Here is a 24,999-nt window from a genome sequence, read left to right as displayed (position 1 = left end):
GCTTGGGTGAGGGCTTGACATCTGGGCTAGGTTAACCCAGTGTTTTTATTGGAGAATAAGGGCAGTCATGAAGATTTTGAGATAAGGATACTAAATGGGAGAAGTAACAAGCAAAAATAGTACTGAGAATCTTAGAAGTTATAAGAGTAGAATGATCATAGGGAATTTTTGTTGCAGTTGTGATGGAGGATCAAGGAGTGGATTTTGTGTAAATTGCTCATTTTTGTTCTGTGTTGTGATGCTTTTATTTTGGTTTTAGTGTTGGGATTTTTTTTTTAAGTTCACCACAAAAGGAATTTATTGATAATACCATGTACAATATCTTTTTAGTATCACACACAATGACCTTACTTCTGCCTTGATTCAGACTTAGATGTAGAAGCTCTCAATGAAGAAATCCAGCTCCAGTTCACAATCTGCTCCTGGCATTTCTCACTGGCTTCCTTCATTCTCTTGGCCAAGAGCTTTGTATTCTGCTGCTTTCCTCTTATTCTTTTGAGTGCACTGCTTCTTCACAGCAATATGCCTGTGCTTAGGCTGCAGGAATCCCTAGTCACTGGATCTTAGGAGCCTTGGTAATGGGTTTCTTACCCCCTTTTCAGTGGCTTACTCACAACATACTGGAGAATGTCATCCTTCTTAGACAGGTTGAACAGCTTGTGGATTCTGCTGGTCCTCTTGGGACCAAGATGATAGAGTTGCATCAGTTATCCCCGGAATGCCCCTTTCACCCTTTTTCACTATGACAGAGATCAGGACACTCGAGTTCGCATCAACAGTGCAACTGTGAAAGGATTTGCACTTTCTCTCTCCAGTTCCTCGGGGGCAATAGCATGAGCAGAAGGCAGATGCATCCATGAGGGAGGACACCTTTGTCATTGCCACCACTGATCAGGACAACATACCCCTCCCACTCCTCACCAAGGGAATCAGTCAAGAACTCCATAAAATTTCTCATAAAATGTTCTTAGTCTGCACCCACTGTCCACTTCAATGAGCTTCTGGCAGCTGGTGGCTGGGAATCAGACGTTCAGCTTCATCGTGCTCACACCTTGACACTGCTGAAAAGGGCAGCTCTAACTCAGCTCCCAGAATTTGCAGAAATTCAGCTCATGGAATCACAGCATCACAGAATTAACTAGGTTGGAAAAGACCTTTGAGATCATCAAGTCCAACCTATGACCTAACACTACCCTATCAACTAAACCACGGCAGTGTGCCACATCTAGTCATTATTTAAACATGTCCAGGGATGGTAATGGTAACTCCACCACCTCCCCAGGCAGATGACTCCAGTGCCCAATTACTCTTTAACTGAAGATTTTTCTTCCTAATGCTTAGTCTAAACTTCCCGTGGTGCAGCTTGAGATTGTGTCCTCTTGTTCTGTCAGTGATCACCAAGGAGAAGAGACCAACCCACCAGTGACTAAAACTTCTTTCCAAGGAGTTGTAGGGAGTCTCCCCTGAGCCTCATTTTTTCCAGGTCAAACAACTGCAGCTCACTCAGGCATTCTTCACAGGGCTTGTGTTTCAGGCCTTGTTGCAATCCTTTGGACACATTCGAATATCTCAGCATCCTTCTTAAGCTGAAGGGCCCACAACTGGACACAGCACTCGAGGTGTGGCCTCACCAGTGCCCAGGACAAGGGGACAATCCCTGCCCTGCTACTGCTGGCCACATGATTGCTGATCCAGGCCAAGATGCCACTGGCCTTCTTGGCCACCTGGGCACACTGAACACTGTTCACAAAGTTTCATGGAAAACACAGGGAAACTAAATTTCCCTGCATTTTAAGTGAGCTTTTTGGGATATACACCAGGGAGGATATTGGGCATTGATGTTTGTTAATGGTCATTTATTTCATGTGCATCTTCTGGCAGCTCCCAGTCCATTGAGACATTAAGCTCCACAGGCCTTGCCAAGGGACCAGCCTCTTAAAAAGAAATTTCCATTCCCATACCCTGGGTGAAGATGAACAAACCCTTCAAAGTTACTTAAAAATTTGAGAAGTTGTATAATTTCCAGCACTACTACTCACTGCCTTTATATTATATGTCTGAAAGTATTTTGAGCTGATTTTGCTCTCTTAATGTATAAAAGTGTAATTTTCCTACGTGCAATGGAAGCCACAAAGATAATTTGGAAATAAAGAAAGGAAAACTCACGATGTATCAGGGGAAACAATTTAATTTGTACCCAAACAAGCTGTGATAGACAAACTCCATTTTCTAACTTGGCAGTCAGAAGCTATAAAATAAACATCTGTTATGGTCAAAATGCTGTCAAATTTTTTCTCTTTTCAATCAAACCTTCTATTGGCTTAATGGGATGTACTGGCTTAATGGGATGCTTTATATACATGCATATGGTTATGATTTTAATGCCATGCCAGTTTCACAGAAATGTAACTCTCCTGATTTGAGTGGTTATCACTAAAATATATTAATAACCACCAGCATGAAATGAGATGTGGTAGCTTAGGAGAGACTGGCAGCTCCCCAAACAGCAGGTGTGCCTCTTTCATCCAGCAGATCAAAATGCTGCATGCTCTTCCACAGAAGACCTTTGGAGACAAAACGTACCCACTATTTTAAGCCAGACAATGGTTCCTTTCACATTATTGAACAGCTACAACATTTAGAGCCTGGAGCGAACAAAGAAGGTATGGCTTATTGTGTCTGGTAGAAAGACTGCTTTAGGGCCCTTCTTCAAGGAGATTCACTATGTAAGTTTGGCGTCACCAGAATAAGTGTGACTTCAGAAGGTGTCCTAATATCTACAGGTCTCACACTCTCCAATTTTTCCCATTCCTGACTCTAGATATCTGCATTTCAGCCAGCACAAGCTACACTGCTCTACCTGCTGATCTGTGAGCAGTTTTGGTAACTGTAGTGCACTTGGGAGCCATACAGCTGCTGCATGCACTCACTCCTGACCATGTCTGAACCTATACAGGTGAGTACACAAAGCGCTGATGAGGTATCAAGACCACAGGCTTCTCAGCTGGCTTTTTCTTCCCTACATTTGGCCTTTGCTCACAGGACCTAACACAATAGCCACATGTGACATAATGCAATGTAACTAAAAAACAGGATGCAAAGAAATTCACAGGACTTTTTGTCGATAAACCCCCATATCAGCCCATCTGTTAAGTGCACTGCGTTGCTTTCATGGAGAGTCCATGTTGTAATGGGTGGTAAATCAGGTATAATTAAGCAAAGTGGTACTCTGCAAATACCAAAACAATGACTGCAGAGGTTATAAGCAGACTATATTTAATTAAATCACTGTTCCAGTGTACAAGGAGATGAAGTCTGATTAAGACCTTCTACTAGGTCCTATAATCCCATTTTACAAATAATTGAAGAACTTATTGGGGTCATGAACTTTAGACAGCCCCTTTCCAAATAACTAGGGATTAAGTTATACTACAGAAATCTTTCTCAAAATAACTATAAAGCCACAAAAACTTTTGTTTTTAGGTTGCCATCATCATACTGATGAAGAGACATGAGAGAGTATAGGAGGCAGAACACAGACAGATTGAATGGAACTGTTAAGGGGACTGACTGGCTTCATCCAGAACCGCCCCCCCCCCGCAGGTCTTACTCCAAAATATATCATTTTAAAATGCATTTTATGTTTTTCAGTGAGTCACAGAGCAACACTGCATGTCACATGGCCTGGCTCTTGCTTTTTGTCACTATCCCTACAACTACTTTTGTAAAGTCTCTGGAGATAGGTGGGAAACAGTACTGTGGAAAATCTTCTCCATTTACTATCTCCAGGGCACATCACCACCATTTAAATCAAGGTCTGGGCCCCAGAGACTGCCCTTTTTTTGTGCCTGAGCTTCAGCTGACACATTCAAGCTCCATGCAGAATATATAAGCACCTGTGTCAGTGCCCTGCTCTGTGTGATCCTGGCAGTGACAGCCAGGACCAGAGGAAGGGATGTGCCCTGCTTAAGCAGTCACTCCTGTCACGTTTGCTGCGGAGACAAGCAGGAGGGTATTTTTAACAGAAGACACTTCCTCTGTTGGTCTGGCAAAGCCCAAGGCTGGTGACCTTGCAGGCACAGTGCAAACTCCATCTGCTTCCCGAGGAGATGAAGGGTATTTAAGCAATGCAGGTGATGACATCTTTTTTTTTGTTTTATTCTTTGTGACAGTTTATTTTGTTGTTTCTAAACTGAGTATGTGCAATCTCTTATTTTCCAGTGAACTGTCCATGACATTTTGAAACATTTTATACAACAAAATTCCAACAAGCATGTAGGTGAAATACCCACAATGTGCAACTGTAATTAAGAAAGGCAACAAAAAATTGATTTATTGCATCATTTCCCTCCAGAAAAAAATTAATGAAACCCAATCACAAATAAATGAGAGCCCTTGGGGAAACTTGCCCTCTCTTTCCTCCCTGAAAATGGAGCAATTAACGAAGCATGCCTTTTTTACTAGGTAAAGGGGTAACTGCTTATAATCAAGGCCACATGTTCTATTTTCAAGGACCTTGGGAGGTCTGTCACATTAGGTGACACTGTCAGCATCCCTTTAGTGAAGCAAACAAAGATAACATTTTCCTATGCTGACCCGAAACAATGCAGTGATGAGTACTGCAAATCCACCCCCATTTTAAAAATAAAATGAGTGAATTACCTGTGAGAATGAGACAAATCACAACAGAAAACATCCCCAAGTAGCATGGACTCATTTCTGCCTCAGCCTGCCTACAAGAGCTGCACAAGAATCTGTGCAAGACATCATGGACCCTGAAGGTCCATGCTTTTGAGGTAATGTTGGGAATTTGTTAATCAATTAAAATAAACATCAGAAAAGCACTACTTATGCCAAGTCATGCATAAAAAAGCCAGCATATACAAACGTAAAACTACATTTTTGAAATCCAAACATACTAAGGATCTTAGTGCCAGCACCATCTGAGCTAAATGTAATACAAAGGAGTCAAATATTGTATGAACTTCTGCCAGCTTTCTATGATATTTCAGGAATTTCTGAAGAATACACAGGCAGGCAGAAAACAGCATCAAAGATCTGTGGTGTGTTGCATGCTTCACTGCTTATATGGGAGGAGGAACCACGGTAACAATGAAAGTAGTAATTCTTATGTGCACACTGAAGAATAAAAGTGCTTCAGTTTCAGAGATGCCAGATGTCTGACACCTTTTCAAAAACACAGCTGACTGAGAGGTATCTGTTGGCACTTTGAGACAGTCAAGCAACTGGTGCCACCTGAGATACATCAGTGTACCTGAGATAGCCCCAGGGGACTATCAGGTGTGAATGTGAATGGCACATGCCCTCCTGCAGTGACTGTCGAAAACCACAAAACTTCAAGAACCTAAAATCTGATGAATACTTACACCTGAGCAACTTAATTGAGTGATTAACTGGACCAAAAACCTGGGCTTTCTGGCTGCTGGAAGCAGGAGGGTACCTTCAGATACCTAATGTGAACTAGGAGTGAGTTTTAATTGGATGCCCTTGAACACAGTGTGTGTTTGTTTCTGTTTCTGGGTTCTTGGGGGGGCGGGGTGTTTTGGGTTTTGTTTGTTTTTGTGGGTTTTTGTGTTTTTTTGGTTTTTTTAACTTGTCTGTGGTTTAAATCATTCTTCAGAGGTTTTTAATGTTTTGGGGGGAAATGTTCAGGCTATGCACAGGTTTAATGAAAAATAATTTTCTCCCAACAAAAGTTTAGCTTTTTGAATAATGCATAATGCACTGTGTGTCTGGTTAACATCAAGTCAGTCTCCTACATAGACATCATAAGTAAAGACAAGTGAGAGCTGATATCAGCTAGACTATCATCTCAGCTACACTCCTCCGTTCAGAAGACCAAACTATTTATTTCTATAGGCGTGCATCCCTGAAACTTTTGAGCAACACTCCTTGCTCTGCGCAAATCTGGTTGTTGTAACAACAGGTATCCACAAGAAAATGCTGCTTTTCTGGCATAGTAGCTATACTTAGTTTTTAAGCCTATTTTCAAAAGGCATACTGGCAAAAGAACAACATTTGCATTTGCCAAAGGGTCCAGAGTGCCAAGGTAGCCCCAAGTACAAGTGGCCTGGAGCAGGGCTGGAGCACATCACAGACATGATATGGCCCTGGCCTGCAGGGGCTCTGCCTGGTCTTTCCCATATACTGCTGGGCCCTTGGAGCAGGAAAATCAACTCTCAGGCACTGCAGCCCCCGAGTGCCTACCCTGGGTCAGCACAGACTATTTAAGCCCATTCAAAGAGCAGTTCAAAATGCATAATATACTGAATTTTCAGATCTAGAGAGAATCAGGCATAGAGAACCATGCTAATGTCCCTTATGGACCCCTCTAGAAACCAATGTTTTATACACACCAGATGTGAATTTGATTCCAACCTCTAATGACAAATACCATGTTTTGGAGACATCTTGGCAGGCCTCTGCAGAACAAGCATTTTCCAAGGCAAAGTGCCTTCCCTGGAGTACTGCAGTAACAAGCACAGCATGAAGACAATTCCACCCTTATTAACAGAGCTAAACACTTTGTCTTTTCTGACCAAAGGATGCAGCTGCTAACAGCCAAAGATAAACAAGATATGAAGGAGCACAAGTGTGCCTGAGGCAGCAGGAGCTGACCCTGGAGGATCCATGGGTCAAGGAACTCCAGAGTACACTGCACAAGGTTTTCACAAACATTTACTTCAGAAGTTGAAACTTATGCGCTCAGCAGCCATAGCAACTACATGCAAACAGTTCAAGTGACTGAATTTATGCAGAGGGACAAAAAGAATGGAAACTGCCATATAAGAGTCAAAAAGGGAGAGGCAGTTTAGAAATAAATCATTATCAGGTTAAATTGGTGGATCACTAAGCATGTTGTTCATGTTTATGCACCATGCAAAATCTTCCAGAGCTCACAGTCCAACATGAGTATTTGCTGTTCATTTTCACTAGTTAATTAGAGATGGTTTGCAATTGAGAGAGTGAGAAAAGAAAAAAAAAGAAGGTACTTGAACTTAACAACTCTGTTACACATTTTTATAGAAAAAATTTGGAACATTAATGATGTAACTCAGTCCACATAACTTGCTGCCTTTGGCTTTGTTTCCTTCATTGTTTGTCTTTGTGACATTTGGTTTTCTGCTGTTAGAAGATGTGATTTGTGTGATTCCCAATACACTCTGTGTTGGTTTGGTTGGGATTCTCACATACAAGCTATGAAATTGAGTGTGATAAGGAGCAACAGCCCCTTGAAGTCAGCCCACAGAGACACCAGTGCTAGCATAGGATTGCATCCTGAAGATGCCCAGCAGCAACTGGACCCACCTTTATTGCAGTGTGCATGGTCTATATCACTACACAAATGTAAATATAATACTTGACAAGTTCGTATATTGTCATGTTCACCTAATATTTTTGCTATGCAGCTCCAGATCAAAAAGGGGTGCTTACCTCCTTTTATCATTATTTTCATGACTGTGCTTAACAGTTAAGAGTCTTACTCCTCAGAAAACTGTACAAGTTTGATTTGGTCTTCCTGAGTTGATGAAATTATAAATGTAATATATATGGTTCAGCTTCAAAGAACAGAAAAATGAACAATAAACTCATCTCTTTCATTTCTCCCCACGATATTCACTTAGTTCTGCATGAAGCCAGCACAAAATTCAGAAAGCTGTGATCCAGAAATACCTGTCAATGACCTCCAGAGCAAAGAAATGTCACGAGTGATGCTGCCTGAGTCTTTTCAAATCTTTGCTCGTAGCCTGGCTTTCACTGGGTGCTTGCTGCAAGCTCTTCAAGCAGGACTGAGAGGTATCAGAATGGGGGTGACTGTGACTGGAGAGCACCTCCTTCCACCAGCAGCCTCCACAGCTAGCCCAGGTACACTTTATTTACAGATGCACTTCATCTTAGTTTAGCTTTAATAACAAAGAGGTGGTTGTACTCACTGAACGTGCGAATGACATCACTCGGTGCACTGGCAGGGCTGGATCCAAAGGAGTTTGCTGCTCGCACAGCAAACTGATACTTGGTGTTTGGGAGAAGTCCTTTGAGAACCATGGACTCCATCTGGATCTGCTCTCTTATTACCGTCCAGTTGCTGTCAAGGTCTGGCCTTGAGGATCAAACAAAGACCAGATCTTAAATAATTAAAGCTGGCTGTCTAAATTAGCTGCATTTATACTTTTCTAGGGAATACACAAATAAATGAGACAGAAGTCTACTAAATCATCACTGAAACCTTTCACTCTTAAAGGATCAGACTGTGTAACCCACCATTACCAAGCAGTGAAGCCTGTGATGTCAAAACTCTACAACCCTACAAACCTAATTACTCAGATTTTGCTTATAAAGACAATGAGGTTATTTAGAAGATTGACTGACAAATCCAGATACATTCATGTGTTTTGTGGACTTTGGACTCATAGTTTTTAAGTGAGGGTCTATTACCCACAGTTCCCAACTCCCTACATGGCTGTATAAAGCAATAGTTTGCAATAGAAGGAAAGATCTTGTTTTCTTTCTAAGAGTTTGTATTCTAATGCTAGTAAGTCCTTTCAAATATATACAAGCATTAGCAAGATAAGAATCCAACATTTGATCAGGTAATCAGGTTAATCCACTCACATAGAAACATATGGACCCAAAATCTTCAGAAAAACAAACAGACAAAAGAAAAAAACCAAACCAAAAAGCCCAGACAAAACCACCAAAAAACACACACAGACAACCCACAAAACCCACAGAACAATAATGCTGAGAACATGGCTTATGTACATTCCTATAGCTGCCCTTGGACAATGTCTGACTAACTCCTAATGGATACTGGACTCCATCTGCCAATGAGTACTTCTCTAAGTACCATTATATTCCAAGTGAAACCAGTATAACCATTAACATGGCAGTTTGTTATCAAGTGTTTTAAGTTCATGCATACAGGCATATTGTAAAGAGGTGGGCGACTTCAAGTACTTCGAGAAAGTATTCTGATGCTTTCACACCATTTCCACTCTCTCTAAAAGTGGCCTCTTCTTATAAAAGAGAGACAAAAATGAGAAGCTAAACAAATACAAACACAATAATGTAAACATTCACTCTAGGCCACCCAAATTATTGAAGTTTATGAAACTAAAATAAGGACAGAAATGGCTTTCAGAGAAAATTATTCCAGTGTTCTTGAAATATTTATTACAGGAAATAACCTCCTAGTGCACCCTGAATCTTCCAGTGTTTACACAGGACTAGCTGCAAATGTCTCCAACAGTCTTCGAATTAAAAATTATAGCATAAGGCAGTCATTTTGTATTTGTTTATTTTCAGCTGGAAGGAAATGCCAAAGTTAATGTATGTTTCCTTTTCATGGTCAATACAAGATTTATTGATCACTGAGGTACCATGGCTTTGTGCCAGCATGGTAAATGCAGTGGCAAAGCAGCAGTTCCCAGCTGCCTGCCTCAAGTGCACAGTGGCACACCGGACATGAATATTTCATTGTCTTGCTAAAAATAAAAACAAAATCAGACAAACACACAAGATGTAATGATAGCTAAACAGACCATCTTAAGTCACCCTTCACCACCATTTCCTGATAGACAGGAGAGCATTTATTTTGGCTACTCTTCCATTGTTTCCCTCCTCTGAGCTTTTGATGCCTGGGCCAAAATGAAAATATATAGTGTTTTCCAAATGAAAGCTGTTAACATTGCTTCCTTCCAAAGGCTCGCTTAGTAGTGTTTTCAATTTTCCTGTACACATCCTTATTTGGTTCTAATTCCCATCCAAGGAATTCCTGCTAGCTCAAGAGTTGCCTCTTTGCAACAGACCTTGCTCATGTGTCCACCCAAGTGGAAACAACATGCCTTTGATGAAGGGACCCAAAGGAGGCACTGCTCCCTAAAAAGATTTAGGAGATAACACAAACAGCAGCCTAGGCTTCAAATACATTGACTGTCTCTCCCAACATTTCCTTCTGCAGAAGTTTATTATAAAGGAAATGCCTGCAAACACATAAGGATCTGCAGCTGAAGGAAAGAGGGAGATTTATCACTTGACCTTTGCTACTTCTCCAGAATGCTCCCTGTGTGAACAAAAGAGCATGAGATGAAAACATGGCAAACAGATGGGGAAAGGAACACAAATTCAGCTGGTAACTGCATCCAGGGAAAGCCAGCTCCAGTGTTCCCTGAGATGAGAACATTTTGCTGAAAACTGTCTCCATGGTTCTTTTTTTATGTCATGTTGTGTGTTGTCAACTTTTACACTGGAAGGGCTCATTTTAATACCACTTTTCCTATTTTTCTGCAGCACTGCATTCCCCAACACAGGTCTCTTTTTCCCCCTGCCAACAGCTTGCAGGGAAGCTCCAAACGCTTCATCTGTGAATGGGGAAATCAGACAACTTCAATGGGTGCTGCCTGCTCTTGAAGCTGCAGCTGTGCATCTCCACCACAATGCTGGTCATAGTGGTTTTAAGATAATAAATACATGGCTAAAGCAAATAGGACTGGATGGGTACAAAACAAGGGCAGAACTCCAGGCCAAATGTACTCAAAAAGTTTGGATTATTGCTTTATGTTGTAACCTGGGGACTGATTCAGTTCAAGAAGAGAATTCTTTCTGATGCAGAGAACAGCAATTTTACAGTCATTTGAACTTCCTTTTAAAATCACCTGGAAATTATTTAAGTGTGAGACACTCACTGGCAATCCATTTTTTCTAAGGTTTCTGATTGTTCTTCCATGCCATATTTATCATCATCTCAAGGGGAAAATTTATCTCTCTAATGTTTTTTAAAAAAAATATGCCAGCAAATAATAAATATGATGACAAGTACAATCCATCATCATCTGCTAAGGAAAAATCTCTGGTAGAATGTACTGCACTATAACATTACTTTTAGTAACTATTATTATTTCACGTTATTGTGACACTTTCTACAAAATAAATCAAACAATATGCCAGGTCAACTGTGAGGAATGGAAACGTGCACAATTTTGGTAATTAATTCTCTTGTTAGATATTCTCCTGCTTCTACCTAATGTTGTTAAGCACTTTTTTCCTAATATTTCACTCCTTTTTCTTCATCAGTTACCTTTTCAAGGAGTTAATCTCACAAACAGTGAGGTAAATACCAAGTCAGATATGCCTGTTTCATGCAATAATCAGGTAAACAGTAATAAAAGCTATTTTTCCTAGACATTGGGAGGTGTCTCTCTGGTCAAATCTATTGTTTCAGATTCTTTGCAAACAAAAGCAAACAGTGACTGTCTGGTTCAGTGCAGTGCCAGAGACAGACAGTTCAGCACGGAATGGATTCAAGAATAGATTTTTCTGCGAGAGAGAGGGAAGGCTTCAAACTAATCAAGAAGTCTCTGCACAACACTATGCTGAATGTGCACCACCCTAACATCCCAATACTAATAAATCTCCCAGTTTTATCGGCAGAACCTGCCTAGTTCATTGCAGCAGAAGTTTCGTGTCACTACCAGGATACTGAAAAATTTCTTTTGCATGCCAAGATTAGTATTAAAAGCTTTTAATTTCATCTACATAGCAATGAGATAATTCTGTTAGCGCAAGTGCTGCTGGAACACTTGTGGTTCTGTAGCTGGTCTGTGGCTATAAAAATTGTGTAAGTTAGTCACCAAGTTTAAAAGATCAAGTAGTCATTCAACAGAATAAAAATTTGAGTATTTGGAATACTTGAGTGAAAATATCCAAGACATTTTTAAGAAGTAATTTCATATAGTCTCTTTAGGAAAATCACCCAAGCTCATGTGCTTAAGTCTTGCTTTAGAGGCTTCCATAAAAACGTATTTTTTCATTAAATACTTCTCACCATTAACCAACAGAATATTTACACCAAGCCTACAAAGTTGCACATACACTATGTACATTTTGGGTTAGACTAGTGAGATTGTGGTCTCCTTAGAGTCCTCTTTTAGCCAGCAGCAGAGTAGAGGCTGAATTAGCTCAGCTCATCTTATATCTGAAGCCGCCTGCAGCCCTCCATTGCCTGTAGCAAACCAACAAGTCCCAAGGGAAACCCCTTAGTAAGTGCTTAAATAAAGCACCAAATTTAAGTAGAGACCCTGAGGTGAGACAGGTTGGAGGCTAGCTCTGGTTCTGATTTGATTCTGGTATGCCAAAACCATTAATGTACTGCATTTTCATGTATGCACTGAATTTCCCCAGTATCACAGCTGAGTAACTGAGAGAAATGTTTTATCCTATGCTTTTTCCTAGGCTTAAAGTAATAAAGTTAATTCTAAGAAGAAGGAAAATACTTAAACAATGTTGTATTTTTTAGACATTCGTGCTGTACCCAAGCAAAATGACAGATTTGCATTAGAAAGTTAATAATTTTGCAAAATCACAGGATAATGGTGTATTTCCTTGACATAAGAGGACTCAATTCTAATTTACTTGAACTGATTTGTTTTAATTTTACATTGGTTTAATTGACTAGCTTTAATTCACAATAATATATTTTACAGTAATTAAAACTATATGCAGCAAAAGACAATGAAGCTTGAAGTTAAATGTTTACCTCTAACTGCCATTAGGGCTTATGGCTCATTGAACTTTCTCCAAATATACAACCAAGCTTCCAAGTCTAAGAGAGCATAATCCCAAAATTAACAAAGGCACTTTCAATTTAGCTTTAAACTTCAAACTAAACAGTGTAATCAAAACATTTTGCTGTTAGCAAATTCTTTCCCAAAGTCTAAAGCCAATGAAATACTGAATTTCAACCACTCGCATCTTTTGACCTAAACAGCAGCTTTCCACTCCATGGCTGAACAAAAACATTCAAGGGTGCACTTTTGGTGTGTCAGATGGAGATGATGGTACCCACTTCTTTCATTAGCAAGCTCCTGATACTAAGAAGAAATGTACATAAGCCTCCAGGTTTTACTTTCCAGTAAAAGCACAGAGATGATGATTGAAGTGCAGTCAATCAGAACTCAACAAAATCCCTTCCCCATCAACTGAGCAAATGAGAGAGAAGAGATGGAGAGAGATCAAAAAGCTAAGATAAAAATTTGGTTCAAAAATAGATATTAAAGAAATTTCATTGTATGTCTACAGCAGACATTACACGAAGGAGATAAGTATCTTCAGCCCTCTTGTCCTGCCTCACAGTGCACTGAACGTTGGATGGCCTCCAACAAAATATGGGGAATTTCAGCCCAAATACAAAGTGCATCAGTTAACAAGTAGGTTTTCAGTCTTGATATTCTTTTTGCTATGTCAGTATCTTTTTACTATATCAATATCTTCTAGATTGAAGATATATGAAGTATCTTCTATACTTTGAAAATCAAGTTCTTCCTATCTGTTCTAATAACAACAATTATTTTTTAAAAATGATTTTTTTTTCCTGACGAATAATTTTTTGACCTTTTACAGATCAGAGTAGTTAAAGAATCAATTCTCTTCTTTTCCAGGAACCTCAGCTAAAATCTGTCATCAAGTATTCGCTCAAAGGATTAAATGGGTGAATTTTACATCCACTCTAAGGGTAAACATTGAGGCAAATAAAAATAAATAGATTTGTATGCAGATATTAGTTCACACAAGCATATGAACAGTCAAGTACAAATACTTGTTTATGCTTGCAGATACAATCACCTCCTCCTGACCTTTTTTATGCAGCTTATAAAAGCAATTTGACTGGCAACTTCTGATAGTTCAGCTCTACTGCTGCGAATTTTAAGACTTCAACAAAAAGAACTAAAAAAGCACCCCACCAACACCCCACTTCCCCCCAGCCCAAATCTAAACAGAGAGATCAGAATTTCATGTAAACCTGATTAGCATTAGCATAACAAAGCAAGTCTAAATCCTGCAAGCTAAAGACTCAAATGACTTTGTGTTCAAAAGATGTCTGTGTCTGGCACTGGGTTTAGTGGTTTAGGGGCTACAGTGGTAGTGCTGAGTTGAAGATTGGGCTGGATGATCTTGAAGGTTCCATCTAATATTGATGTTTCTAGGATTCTGTAACTTTTGCCAGGTAAAACTGCCCAACATACTGAATTTTCAGTCCTCGGATTATCTTCTGTAGCAACCCAGGGAAACCACTCTGCCAAGCACTCTTTTCTCAGCATGGTTTGACAGCATTTGATGACAGAAGAAACTCAAATCTTCATTCACCCAGGCCGCTATTAAAGGGAACAGATCAAATCAGACCTCATTTTTCCTCCATCAGTAAGTGCAGCTTATAGGTGATTTTGTAACAAATTGGATCCTTTCTGATTTTGTCTTAAAATTTCCATGGTAATTCAACACACACGGAGAAGAAAACTAAGCATACCACACACAGTAAAGTAAGTAAATCACATCTATATGCATTTGAATAGTGCAGTTTAAGTTAAAAAAAAACCCAGAACACTATAGTGTGCAAACACTGAAATTCAGACTCCACTAGCAAACTTGCCTGATAAACTCCACTGTGTAGTACTGGATGGGAGAACTTCCTTCACTCACTCCAGGCTTCCAGGACAACGCAACTTCTGAATCAGAAACCACCACGATCTGGGGCTGATAAGGTGGCGCAGGAGGCATGCACTTATCTTAGAAGAAGTGCAAAGAAATCGCATTAAGAGAAGCATCGGGGTTGCTACACACAATAGCCCAACACCTACACACATAGGAATCAAATCACAGGCTTCTCCCCTCACTCTACTGCCCCTCTAAAACCCTACATTTGTGGAAAAGTACCAATAAAATACTGTGACACATGACAGAGGCTAGGTGTGAGTGCTACAGACACCTGCCCCGTCAGTTTTGCAACAGAGCCCTGCAAGCAGAGTTACCTTGGGATAAAGTTGTCACCTCCCTGGGCATGCTGGGCCGTCCCTTCCCCGCCCAGCTGTATGCTCCAACGCTGACGCGGTGTGGAGTGCCTGGCTTCAGGTCGCCAATAACAACATCCTGCCAGGTCAAGAGCGGACAAGCACGTTGTGACAGCGATTCTGAGGAACTGGGGATGCTGCTGTGAGCTGGGACTCAGGGATCTTACATGGTATTTTCCCTCTGCTCTCCTAGGAAGATTGTCCCCAGCACAGCTCAGAAACAACAAACACAAATAGAATCATGTTTCCTCTCAAGCTGCAGCCTCGCCCCAGGAGAATCCACAAGGCTGACCTGGACCCATTTCTCAGCACAACTCATAAGGCTGTAGATAATTTGCATTTGATATTCAGCTTTTTCACTGGTGAAGTCGAAGTCACATACTATTCCCTCCCTTGAGCCAACGGCTAGCATTTGGTATCAGTCTGGTGTATTCTCCCCTTTTTTATTCCTTGTTTATTTTTATTTCTCTTTTAAATTCAGAGGCCATAAAACCTCCCGAGAATGAAGCAATTTGATGCAGTGTGAACTGATGATCCTTAATTTCTCACGGAGCAGAGCCCTATCCTATCATCTCTCACAATTTTATGAGCTCAGCTAACAGCCTTGACCTGAAGGGAGCATTTCCCTTATTTGTCCTTCTGCCATAAACACAAAAAGATTAACCTACAGATAACTACCGTAAAGGAGGCAATGCTCAGCTCCATGTGAAGAGCTTGGGCTGATGAATACTCTTCAGAGGAGCCTGATCAAAATCTCCAGAAAACAGAAAACACCACTAAAATCTTGCATTTTATCATTGGCTGCTTCACATAGCATGATCAGTCTCAGACATTTAGATCTGATCTTTAATGGAGTATGTGTACATGTGTAAAGAAATTGAGTATCTTTACCTGCAGCCTATCTGGAATGTCTACGTTAATCCCAGATTTATGAATTTTGACAGCATATACAAGGAAACAGAAATACCAGGTTCTATACCACAGACTGTTCTGGTGTGAAAAATAAGCACTTACAAATAACCTGTTTTACAGCTATTATTCTTCTGGTTTTCGTTCTCTGATATTAAACACATCAGTCATAGTGCATTTGAAAATGCAAAGTTCTCCTTTTTCTTCATGTCGGAACAGATTTTAAATCTGTGCTTCCAGTTGCATTAAAATAGTAAACAATCCAAAAAATTTATTAACTGCTAAATGGTCTTCTGGAAAAAAACACTTCCTCTCTACTCTTTGGGGAACTTATATTATTACTACAACACTGTTCAGCAACACCCTGCCATCTGTCATTTCTCTGGACATGGTTTTGGAGCTCCAACACTAATTTCCTATTAACATGGAGCAGCTGACGACTATGTTGTTTTTCCAACATTCACCCTTGAGCTGCTCAAATTACCTGGACAAGTCTGAGATGATACAATGCTGGAATAGTAACTGTCCACAGAGAGGCAGCAAGAACACTCACTCTGAAATATTAATCTGGGTCTTCCATAGCTGAAGGGACTGAGGTCTTTTACAATGTGATCTGAGAAGCCAGTTGCTGAAAACTTTGTACCTCTTCCTGGTGACGGAACTGATGCCCCTGCTCCTGCCTTTCTGTCCTCCATGCCATACATACTGTCTGTCTGCCCTTAAACAATGTGCATTTTTTTCCTGCCAGTACTACTCTCTATTACACTCATGCTTATGAGGAAAAAATCCTTCATTATCTGTCTTATCATTTTCACACCACTCAGGGACTTGGCCCTTGGAGAGAGCTGGATAATCATGTACGTGCCTCATTACCTTCAGACTCAAGTCTACAATAAACTGAACAGAGGGAATCTCATTGAGTGCCTGGCCAATCAAGATCAAAGCCCTAATATTCAAGAAGTTCAATGTGTGTGCCCTCAAAACGTCAGCAAGGTGCACTCATGCCTTATACATATGGCTACCTGCCCCCTTCATGGCAGTGCTCTCTCCATGAACACAGCCCTGGAACACACAGTGGGTACCTGTAAAACCAAACATCTAATCCTCAAGGATCAGGACACCAGTGAGGAAGTAAAAATTCAGGACACCATCAAGCTACCCTGACCTGTGGCAATGTCAGGGAATACCTACCTCACACCAGGAACACTTTCAAATCAGATCCTGGAAAAGAAACACATTTCCTTGCGCCCCACTCTCCAGCAGCCTGGGAGTACATATTTCAGTTCTTTTCTTGCCTGTATTTAGAAGACAGGTCTTAAGAAGAGACACTCATCTCAGAAGAGACAGAGTGACCTCACAGATAACGAATTTAGGTAATATGTGGAACAGTTATCCCCACCATTTTTGTAGTCCCCCCTCCACTCAGATTAGATCTATATTTTGAAGTCTGATGCCACAAACTCAACACTCAATTGCTGATGATGCTTTAATAGTCACCAACTTCACTTTCTTGTCTTGCACAATTCTCTTGCTAAAATCCTGAAAAATGATATTTGGTATTCTCATTACAATCTCACATTTTGAATAGGGTGAGGCAATGTGATGCCTTTTCTGTGGTAGGGGAGCAAATTTCACTTAGATTATCCCATCTATCCCTCCCTGCCCTGCCTCACAGCTTGTCTTCCCTACAAGTGTGTTGAAACTGTTTGCGAGGCTCAGTGAGCTGCCTCACAGAAACCAGAATTAGAAATTGTTTTCCAGAAGTATGTCTGTTTTCTATTTTGTTTTAATTTAAAAAAAAAAAAAAAAAAAAAAAAAAAAAAGAGAGAGAATCAAGCCCTGGATTACAACACAGCTGCAGGAACTGAGCTGGTTTTAATGGCACTCTCTCCCCTGATGACAATTCCTTCCCTGAACTACTGGTCTCAGCTGGTCACCTCCCATTTTGTACTGGTCTGGTTAGTGATTTGACAGGGAGCAGTGTTGCTCTCCAAGGCTCTGTGCCCAACCTAAAACCTGTCACCTTTAAAGCCTACTAATTTTTATTGATTTTTCTTGTTTTTTTAACTATGTGTGCTGGAATTCCTGAATATTATGTCCGGTTAGAACAACGGCTTATACTAAACGTTACTGCATCTGCACTTCTCCTGGCTGGCGCCACTTACACATTCTCTACTTTACAACAATATAATATACAGTAATACATTATCCACTTTGCTAACACACAGACACATGAGCATATGCATGCACAGAAACAGGCAGTGCAAATCAGCTCTTGCTACAGCAATTCCATGTGGCCCAGGGAAGCCTCCAAGAAAGCAGCAGGGTCATACCCAGCACCGGGAGAGGAGGCTTAGTGATGGAAACAGTAACATGCAGACTTTACCACAAAACTGTTGCAGATTTCTGTTGAGTTTGGTATGAATACAACAGAAAGCATTTCATCGAGAACACCACTTCCTGGAGGATTAATGACAGCTGGGAGCTGATTAAACCCAGCCATTCATACTTCTCCACAAGTACCCCTCAGAAGTGTTATTTTTATCAAGCAGAAAAAAAGGACTCAGTGTGGAACCTCAATTCAGGAATGCCACAATCCAGACTCGACTCAGCTAGGACTGAACCAGATAGTCCTGGTGCAAGTGCATCCTGAGGACTCAGCCTCCTGTAGTCCAACCCAACTTCTCTTGTTTCACACCACAAAAGCCCTGTGAGCTCCACCAAATGCATGAGATTTCTCTATTCCTAAAATAGCTTGCAGAAAACAAAGGTTTGCAAGAGGCTGTTGATGCTAGGGATTTCAGTTAAACACTGAAATTGCTGTCCTTCTCCTATCCAAACCTGAGCACCTCTCGCTTGCTTCCAGTTCGCAATACACCCAGTTTACTGCTTACAGGAAGCAGACTGGACTGAGGGCAGGACTGGAAATAATCAATGATTAATTCACCAGCTGCAAAGCCGTTAAGAGAGTTGGTATTTCTTTCAAACTTGTTTTATACTAGTAGCTAGGCTCCCACTTCTTCCTCCAGGGTGTTGCAAGGCTAGCCTCTTCCTGTGCTCCTCCTCCTTCTTGGCTCTCTCTGGACTGGCACAGGTTCTTCTCTCTTCATCTCCTCTCCAACTGCCAGACTTTGTTCTTTCCTTTTACTGTCTGTCTGACTACCTGACTGTCCCCATCATCTCTAAATCCTCACTGCCTGGATATATACCATTTTTTATACAAGTTTACTCCATCAAAACAAGACATCCATAAATATCTCTGATGACTGAGAAAAAGATTTATCCATTGCTAAAAAGGGAGCTACTTTTCCTACACGTGTCCACCTTGTCCAACTGTGAATTTTGAGCTTTTTGAGGCTACTATCTGCTACTTTTTGACCACAAAAGACCATGTATATGTGCTATGTAGAATCAACATTTGAGATCAACTTTTGTGTGTGAGTCTCTAGAGAGACCAAGTCAGAAACATTCAATTTTATTTTAAATCACATCTGTGACCAAGTTTCACGTGAAGCAATACTTACAAATATTGCTTGTCCTTCAAGTTGACCCTGGGAAAAAGCAAATAGGACTTGTTAAGAACTAACATAATAAAAAGTGATGGCAAAACCACACAAATAATAAGTCAGGGAATTAAAACAAGACCAGTGCTGCTGCATACAGCAGTCTGTATGGCTGTTAATCATCTGCATGAGTACTGGGATACACACTCCCCTCTCCCAGTATTACGAAGTACTGCTGTTAGGATTAAGATTTAAAAAAAAAAACAAACAACCCACAAAATTGTGCTGTTTGATCTTTCCTGGCACTACACACAAGAATAGATTTTAAGAAACAGAAAAAGCGAGAGAGAAATACAGAGATAAGGATAAGAAGGGAGAAAATAATGCATGAATAAATAAATGACATTTCATGACAACAATATTGTTTTATTCACTGTGATCCCAGAATCCTGCAGAAGTCAGAACTGACAACCAAAGTGATGGAAACCTGCAGGAAATCTGAGCATCCTCCTCACTCATGCTTCTAGTTAGGAAGTGGGGCAGAAAAAACAAATGAGGGAAGAAAAGGGACAAATGAAAAAATCCCTGAAGCAAGAATGCAAGGGAGATATAAAAGAAAAAACATAACTTTAAAAAAAATGAAGTGCAATGAGAAAAAGTAGTTCTTTCAAGAACAAAATAAACACCATCAGCTGGGGGAATCTCCTAGAATATGAACTTGCAGATCTATGCTGAATATATATATGCTAAAGCAACCATATTTCAGGAGGCCACAGTCTCACCCAGAAGCAAAAACACTCTATTTGTTAACTCACATAGCTGTGTCAGACACTGCAATACCTATACAGTGATAGCACTGCTCTAACTGTGCACAGAGTCGTGCAATTCCACCCCTTCCATTAGTGAAAATGCATGCTTTTAAGATTGAAAGTTCTATTTTAGTAGATGTCAAAGGAATGTACTAGGAAGCTGAGAGCAAGTACCAATAGTTTTTACATGACAAAATGGTCAGACAAGAAGGAGAAAAAGTGCATGAGGCAAACACAAAAATATTGTGATCTCCTTTTGCTCAACACTCAGAGCAGATTTGGAGCTTGTATCCTCACCATATTTCACAAAACCACAAGGAGACAGTTGCAAGTTTCCACTTGCATGTTCTGCTCCAGTGCTCTGATTGTTGATGTAAAGAAATACTCACCATGCTAATCATATCCAAACTCAAGGGAACATCGTGTGAGAGCTGTTTAACTGCTTTGTCACCTTCAACTTCTGAGTAAAAGACCTTGGGAAGAAGATAAAGTCAAACCAGTCAAAGCAATAACTCAGTGTTTCAGAACAACTTGAAAATCAGTGCACTAGTGCACCTTTCTCACACTGGAGAGAGAATTTGAGCCCATGATTTCAAATGCAGGAAAAGCTGAAGTCCTTTAATATTCCTTACATATTTGCTAGAAGTTGGAGTGTGACCAAAGGACACCACCACACAGTGTATACACTTACCTAATGTGAAACACAGCTGTAGTGTTTGTAGCACAGGCCTGAGCTGACAATTTTAGTTGTGCATCATTTGTCTATGGTTCATATGGACAGCTGAAGAGTTGTGGGACTGGTCTGCACAACACAGACACGTTACTTCATATAAGGAAGATGTTGACATTACATGATTGTGACATTATAAAAATTGCTCTATCATAAAATGTCTCTCCATGTCTGTTGCCAAGTACTGGAGACTAATGAGACAGACAATCTGCTCTCCTGTGCACAGAGACCCAGAGATGCCAGAAAGACAAGATACTGCAGTGAAGACATTTTGGATACAGCACTATTGAGGCTGCTTGTCATTGGTTTTATTATTATGCCACACACCAGCTCAAGGCTTAAAAAAAAAAGTGGAGCTCAGATGCTTGATGTCCATGCATGAGGAGTTTAAAACTGTTTACAACTGAAGCCAGTTCATACCTCCACCTCCATTCTTGCAGAGAAGGGTGAACCCAACTACACACAGAACCTACCTGAAGCAGGTCCTGGCCATGGCATGTGCTTTTTGGAGTTTTAGCCTACCGTATTCTAGTCCATAGAACTTTCATAACAATAAAATGAACTCTACAGCTGGGCTGAACTGATGTCATTTACAAGACTGTGGGATAAAGGAGCATGTGTACCAGAAATACCTATTGCAGGGATTTTTCTCATTCTTCTAGTGCACATTAATAATAAGGTACTCAGTAGAATTCTGCTTCCCACCTTTTTATATAAAACTGAATTTTGGATATTTTGTTCTTGGAAATTTCAAATCTGTCCACAAAAAATTCTAATAAGAAAAACTGCTATTCGTTTTCTTGTTATTATTGAAGGGGAAAGCAACACATTCTAGTCAACATTTCACATCTTTGGCGCTAATTTCCCACTGGCTAGCTTAAATTTTGGGACTGAGTTTCATTGCCATGGAATACCTGTTAAAGCAATACCTAACAAAAATTGATGAATGGCATGTTAGTACTCACTGTTTTTCTTCTTGCACACTAAAATATAGTAACCAGTTTAGCCTAGCCCTTCTGTTTTGCCCTGTAGGCAGAATACAACATGGCAGATCCTTGATGATGGTCAGACTTCCCTATAAAATTGCTGAGTAGAATATAAAAATTATTATTTCTTTAAAAGAAACTGACTTCTGAGGTAGGGGGGAATAAAACAAAAGGTCTTCTGATATTTATCACCATAGCTCCCAGGGATTCCATGTAGTACTATGTATTCTATGTAGTATTCTATCCAGGAAGAGACTCCATGAAACACTCCTTCCCTTGTACCTCCTACCAGTCTGGGAAGTTTTAGAGGCTGAGTTTGAAAGCATATGCCTGCTAAAGTAATCCTCAGGCTGTAAGTACAAGTTAAAGGATCTGCATGGCCCTGACTCACACAGTGTAAAATCTACCTGCTCTGCTCTACTTTACTGTTTTATCAGCTGCAGAGAGCAGTGAGAGCCTTGCAGGAAAACCACAACAGAAAAGCAATCTATATCCACTGCAGGCCCTTGGCAACCAACCCAAATTCCCATCATAGCTTGTTTCTAAAACATGAACTGCTTGTTTTTTAAGGTTACAGTTCAATCCACTGAAGCCCACTGTCCCCTGGCTGCTTTCTGGGCAGTGGCACTGTTTGTCAGGAGCAGGGGCTGTCCCCCTGGTGTCAGTGCGTGCAGTCTGAGGCCAGGCAGCAGCACGGAGCATCACTTACCGTGTACCCTGTGATGGTGCTCGCGTGCTGCTTTGGCATCTTCCACTGCACGCTGAACGCTGTGCAGTTCAGTGAATCCAGCAGAATGTCCACAGGAGGCCCCAGTCTATCTGCTAAGAACAAAAAGGCATTGTATAAGGAGCCATAGGACAAAACCCCTCTCCTTTAGCTGCCTGGCAGGTGTATCTTTGAACAACAGGCTTGTGCTGCCCTCATTCCAAACTATCAAACATAGACCGCTACTCAGATTTGACTTAGGTGCCTCTTTTCCCCTCAACTTCCAACTTCCAAGGTAGCAGTGGAACACCAGGAGACAGACACCAAAGGGGAACATCTCCTTTTCTCAATGAGCAAGCTGTTGCTTAGCTTAGGAGCACCCAGTGCTTCAAGCAATGCCATTGAGGAACTTCATAGGTTTTTAAATGTGTTCCTGAAATGCTGGATACTAGCCAGGACCCAAAGTTAGGGACATTCACACATTCATGCTGCTTGCACAGTCTGTGGCACAGATACAGACTACTGGGAAGGTCTCCCAGGAATGGTATGGAAGACAGAGCAGATCACACACCACATCTGTAAGTCAATATGGACATCTTTGGAGAAGGAAAGGCTCTGTAGAAGAGAGCCAAACCATGCCATGTTCCCTAGGCCTTCACCCATTTTCTTCATTAGCATGGACTTAGTCCCATGGATTCCTGATTGGTCCAGAGGCTCTGAACACAGCATGTGCCACCTCCTATGATCACCCTCTGCCTTGCACTCCAAGCACGCCAGCAGTAGCTGGAACAATACACCAGCTGCTACCAAAGGAGTGACAGGGACAAGCAGCCAGGGCAGGGGTATCAGTGTCCACTTAAGAAGCATTTCAAATTCAGAATGTGAATACAATCTTCACAATAGCCAATGAAGTAGATTAGCATTTCAGCTGCATTAGTAATATGAAAGAAAGAATTACCCTAAACATTCACTCTTAACATATTCATAGCATCCTTGTGTTATTTTCTAGGGAAGCTCTATGAGACAAGTTTGCTGGAAGGCATAGTTGCCGAAATAACAATATATTTTTTTTAATGACAAATAGTCATGTAAGGCAGGCTTCAAATTCATATTCTGAATGCAATATAGGCAAATAACATTATTTACTGAAAGTATTTGGTGAATAATTTGGAACAACAAATAAATTTGAACAAAATGCAATCCATTTGCAGACTATCTGCAAACAGAGAGACAACATCTGTTTAATAAGGAGCCAGCCACATAATGAATTATTCACTCAGCCCTAGAAAATACTACTATCTCCAGGTTGCAGATGATGAAAGAGACACAGAGAGCCAAACAGTGACCTCAGGTACACTGGCCTATAAATTGCCACTGTGGAGTAAATACAAAGCCTTGGACTAAACCAGGGAAAACAAGAGCAAGGAGCCAGAGAGGCCTATATTTTTATCCTCCCTGTTTACTTCTCTCTAGAAGTTAGGGAATTCCCCTTACACAACAGGGATATGGCTGGATACATGTTTGGGAACCAGGTGTAAGCACCATCAGCCCTAGCACTCTCTCTGCTAGTGGCCTCAGGTGATGGCCAGTGCTCACCACACCACTGCATTCTGCCCTCTCTGTGACAAAGCCATGAGACAGGCAGGCACATGGCACTCAGCCTGCTGGGGACCTGCTGCCTCATGCCCAGACCAGGAGTCAAGAGGAAAAAGAGAGCCAGTGGCAGCTGTGACCCATGCACAGAGCTGTTTCCTAGGGAAGCTAAAGGGCAAAGCAGAGAGGAGTATCTCATGCAGCATGGCAGTCCCAGAGTCCTCTACTGTCACCACTCCTGCCTGACAGTTCAGTGATGTGCATCTGGGGATTCAGACTCACTTCTGCTTGCCAGAATTTCACACAACCCGGCAGAAAGTAAAAAATGTCCATTTCTGGACTGAACTTTCCTTTCGCTGCCATGGCAAAGTGACAGCAGGACCTGACACAAGAATTGTTTATGGCACTGAGCTGCAGGAGATGTCATGGCTTTTGAACAACCATATCAAAGCGGTTTTTCAGCTGATCGCAACTGCTGTAGCACATGTCACAACTCTACTGACAAGCCATTTTGAGATAAATGTGAGCTTAATGTATTTTGCATGATTTTACAGAACATCATGTATTAGGCACACTAAAAACAGATACTGAAGCTGGTCTAAACATTTATGCCTTTATGTCAAATGCCATGTTTAGACTATTTAAAATAATGAAGAGTTCTCAAGGGTAAAACTCTTGGGGTATTTGTAGTTTCTCCTATGACTGGGGTCAGAAATACCTCTTCTCAAAACTCAGTGTGAAAGCTCTGTTAATCTGGTAGCACCGCACACAGTGCAAAACCACAACAGTCTCTTCTGCACCCTGTGGATTGGGAATCTGTAGACAAGAGGGCTGGGACATATCCATTACTTGTACATGCTCTGAAGATCTGCCTGAGCGATGATCCCCCTGCCAGTGTC

At 41.0% G+C, this 24,999-nt stretch overlaps 1 protein-coding gene and 1 pseudogene across 2 annotated transcripts in view; both read right to left on the bottom strand.

The window, feature by feature from the left end:
• The window catches only part of EGFLAM (EGF like, fibronectin type III and laminin G domains), a 73,437-nt gene that overhangs the window by 35,158 nt on the left and 13,280 nt on the right, over positions 1 to 24,999 (bottom strand). Inside the window, exons 2-7 of one of the 2 annotated variants that reach the window (XM_066340018.1) lie at positions 22,511 to 22,623; positions 20,475 to 20,558; positions 19,298 to 19,324; positions 14,826 to 14,943; positions 14,447 to 14,582; positions 7,956 to 8,122 (exon numbers count right to left, since the gene is read on the bottom strand). In XM_066340018.1, the coding sequence (XP_066196115.1) occupies positions 7,956 to 8,122; positions 14,447 to 14,582; positions 14,826 to 14,943; positions 19,298 to 19,324; positions 20,475 to 20,558; positions 22,511 to 22,623 (645 nt within the window). Of the gene's footprint in view, positions 1 to 7,955; positions 8,123 to 14,446; positions 14,583 to 14,825; positions 14,944 to 19,297; positions 19,325 to 20,474; positions 20,559 to 22,510; positions 22,624 to 24,999 lie in introns of those variants that run through there. The other variant, XM_066340017.1, reaches the window with a different exon arrangement.
• On the bottom strand, positions 330 to 1,055 carry LOC136374614 (small ribosomal subunit protein eS6 pseudogene; annotated as a pseudogene).

This window comes from Sylvia atricapilla, chromosome Z (genome assembly GCF_009819655.1).
Source record: "Sylvia atricapilla isolate bSylAtr1 chromosome Z, bSylAtr1.pri, whole genome shotgun sequence".
NCBI lineage: Eukaryota > Metazoa > Chordata > Aves > Passeriformes > Sylviidae > Sylvia > Sylvia atricapilla.
Note: the sequence above shows the minus strand (reverse complement) of the source record. Positions and strands in the feature narration are given on the sequence as shown.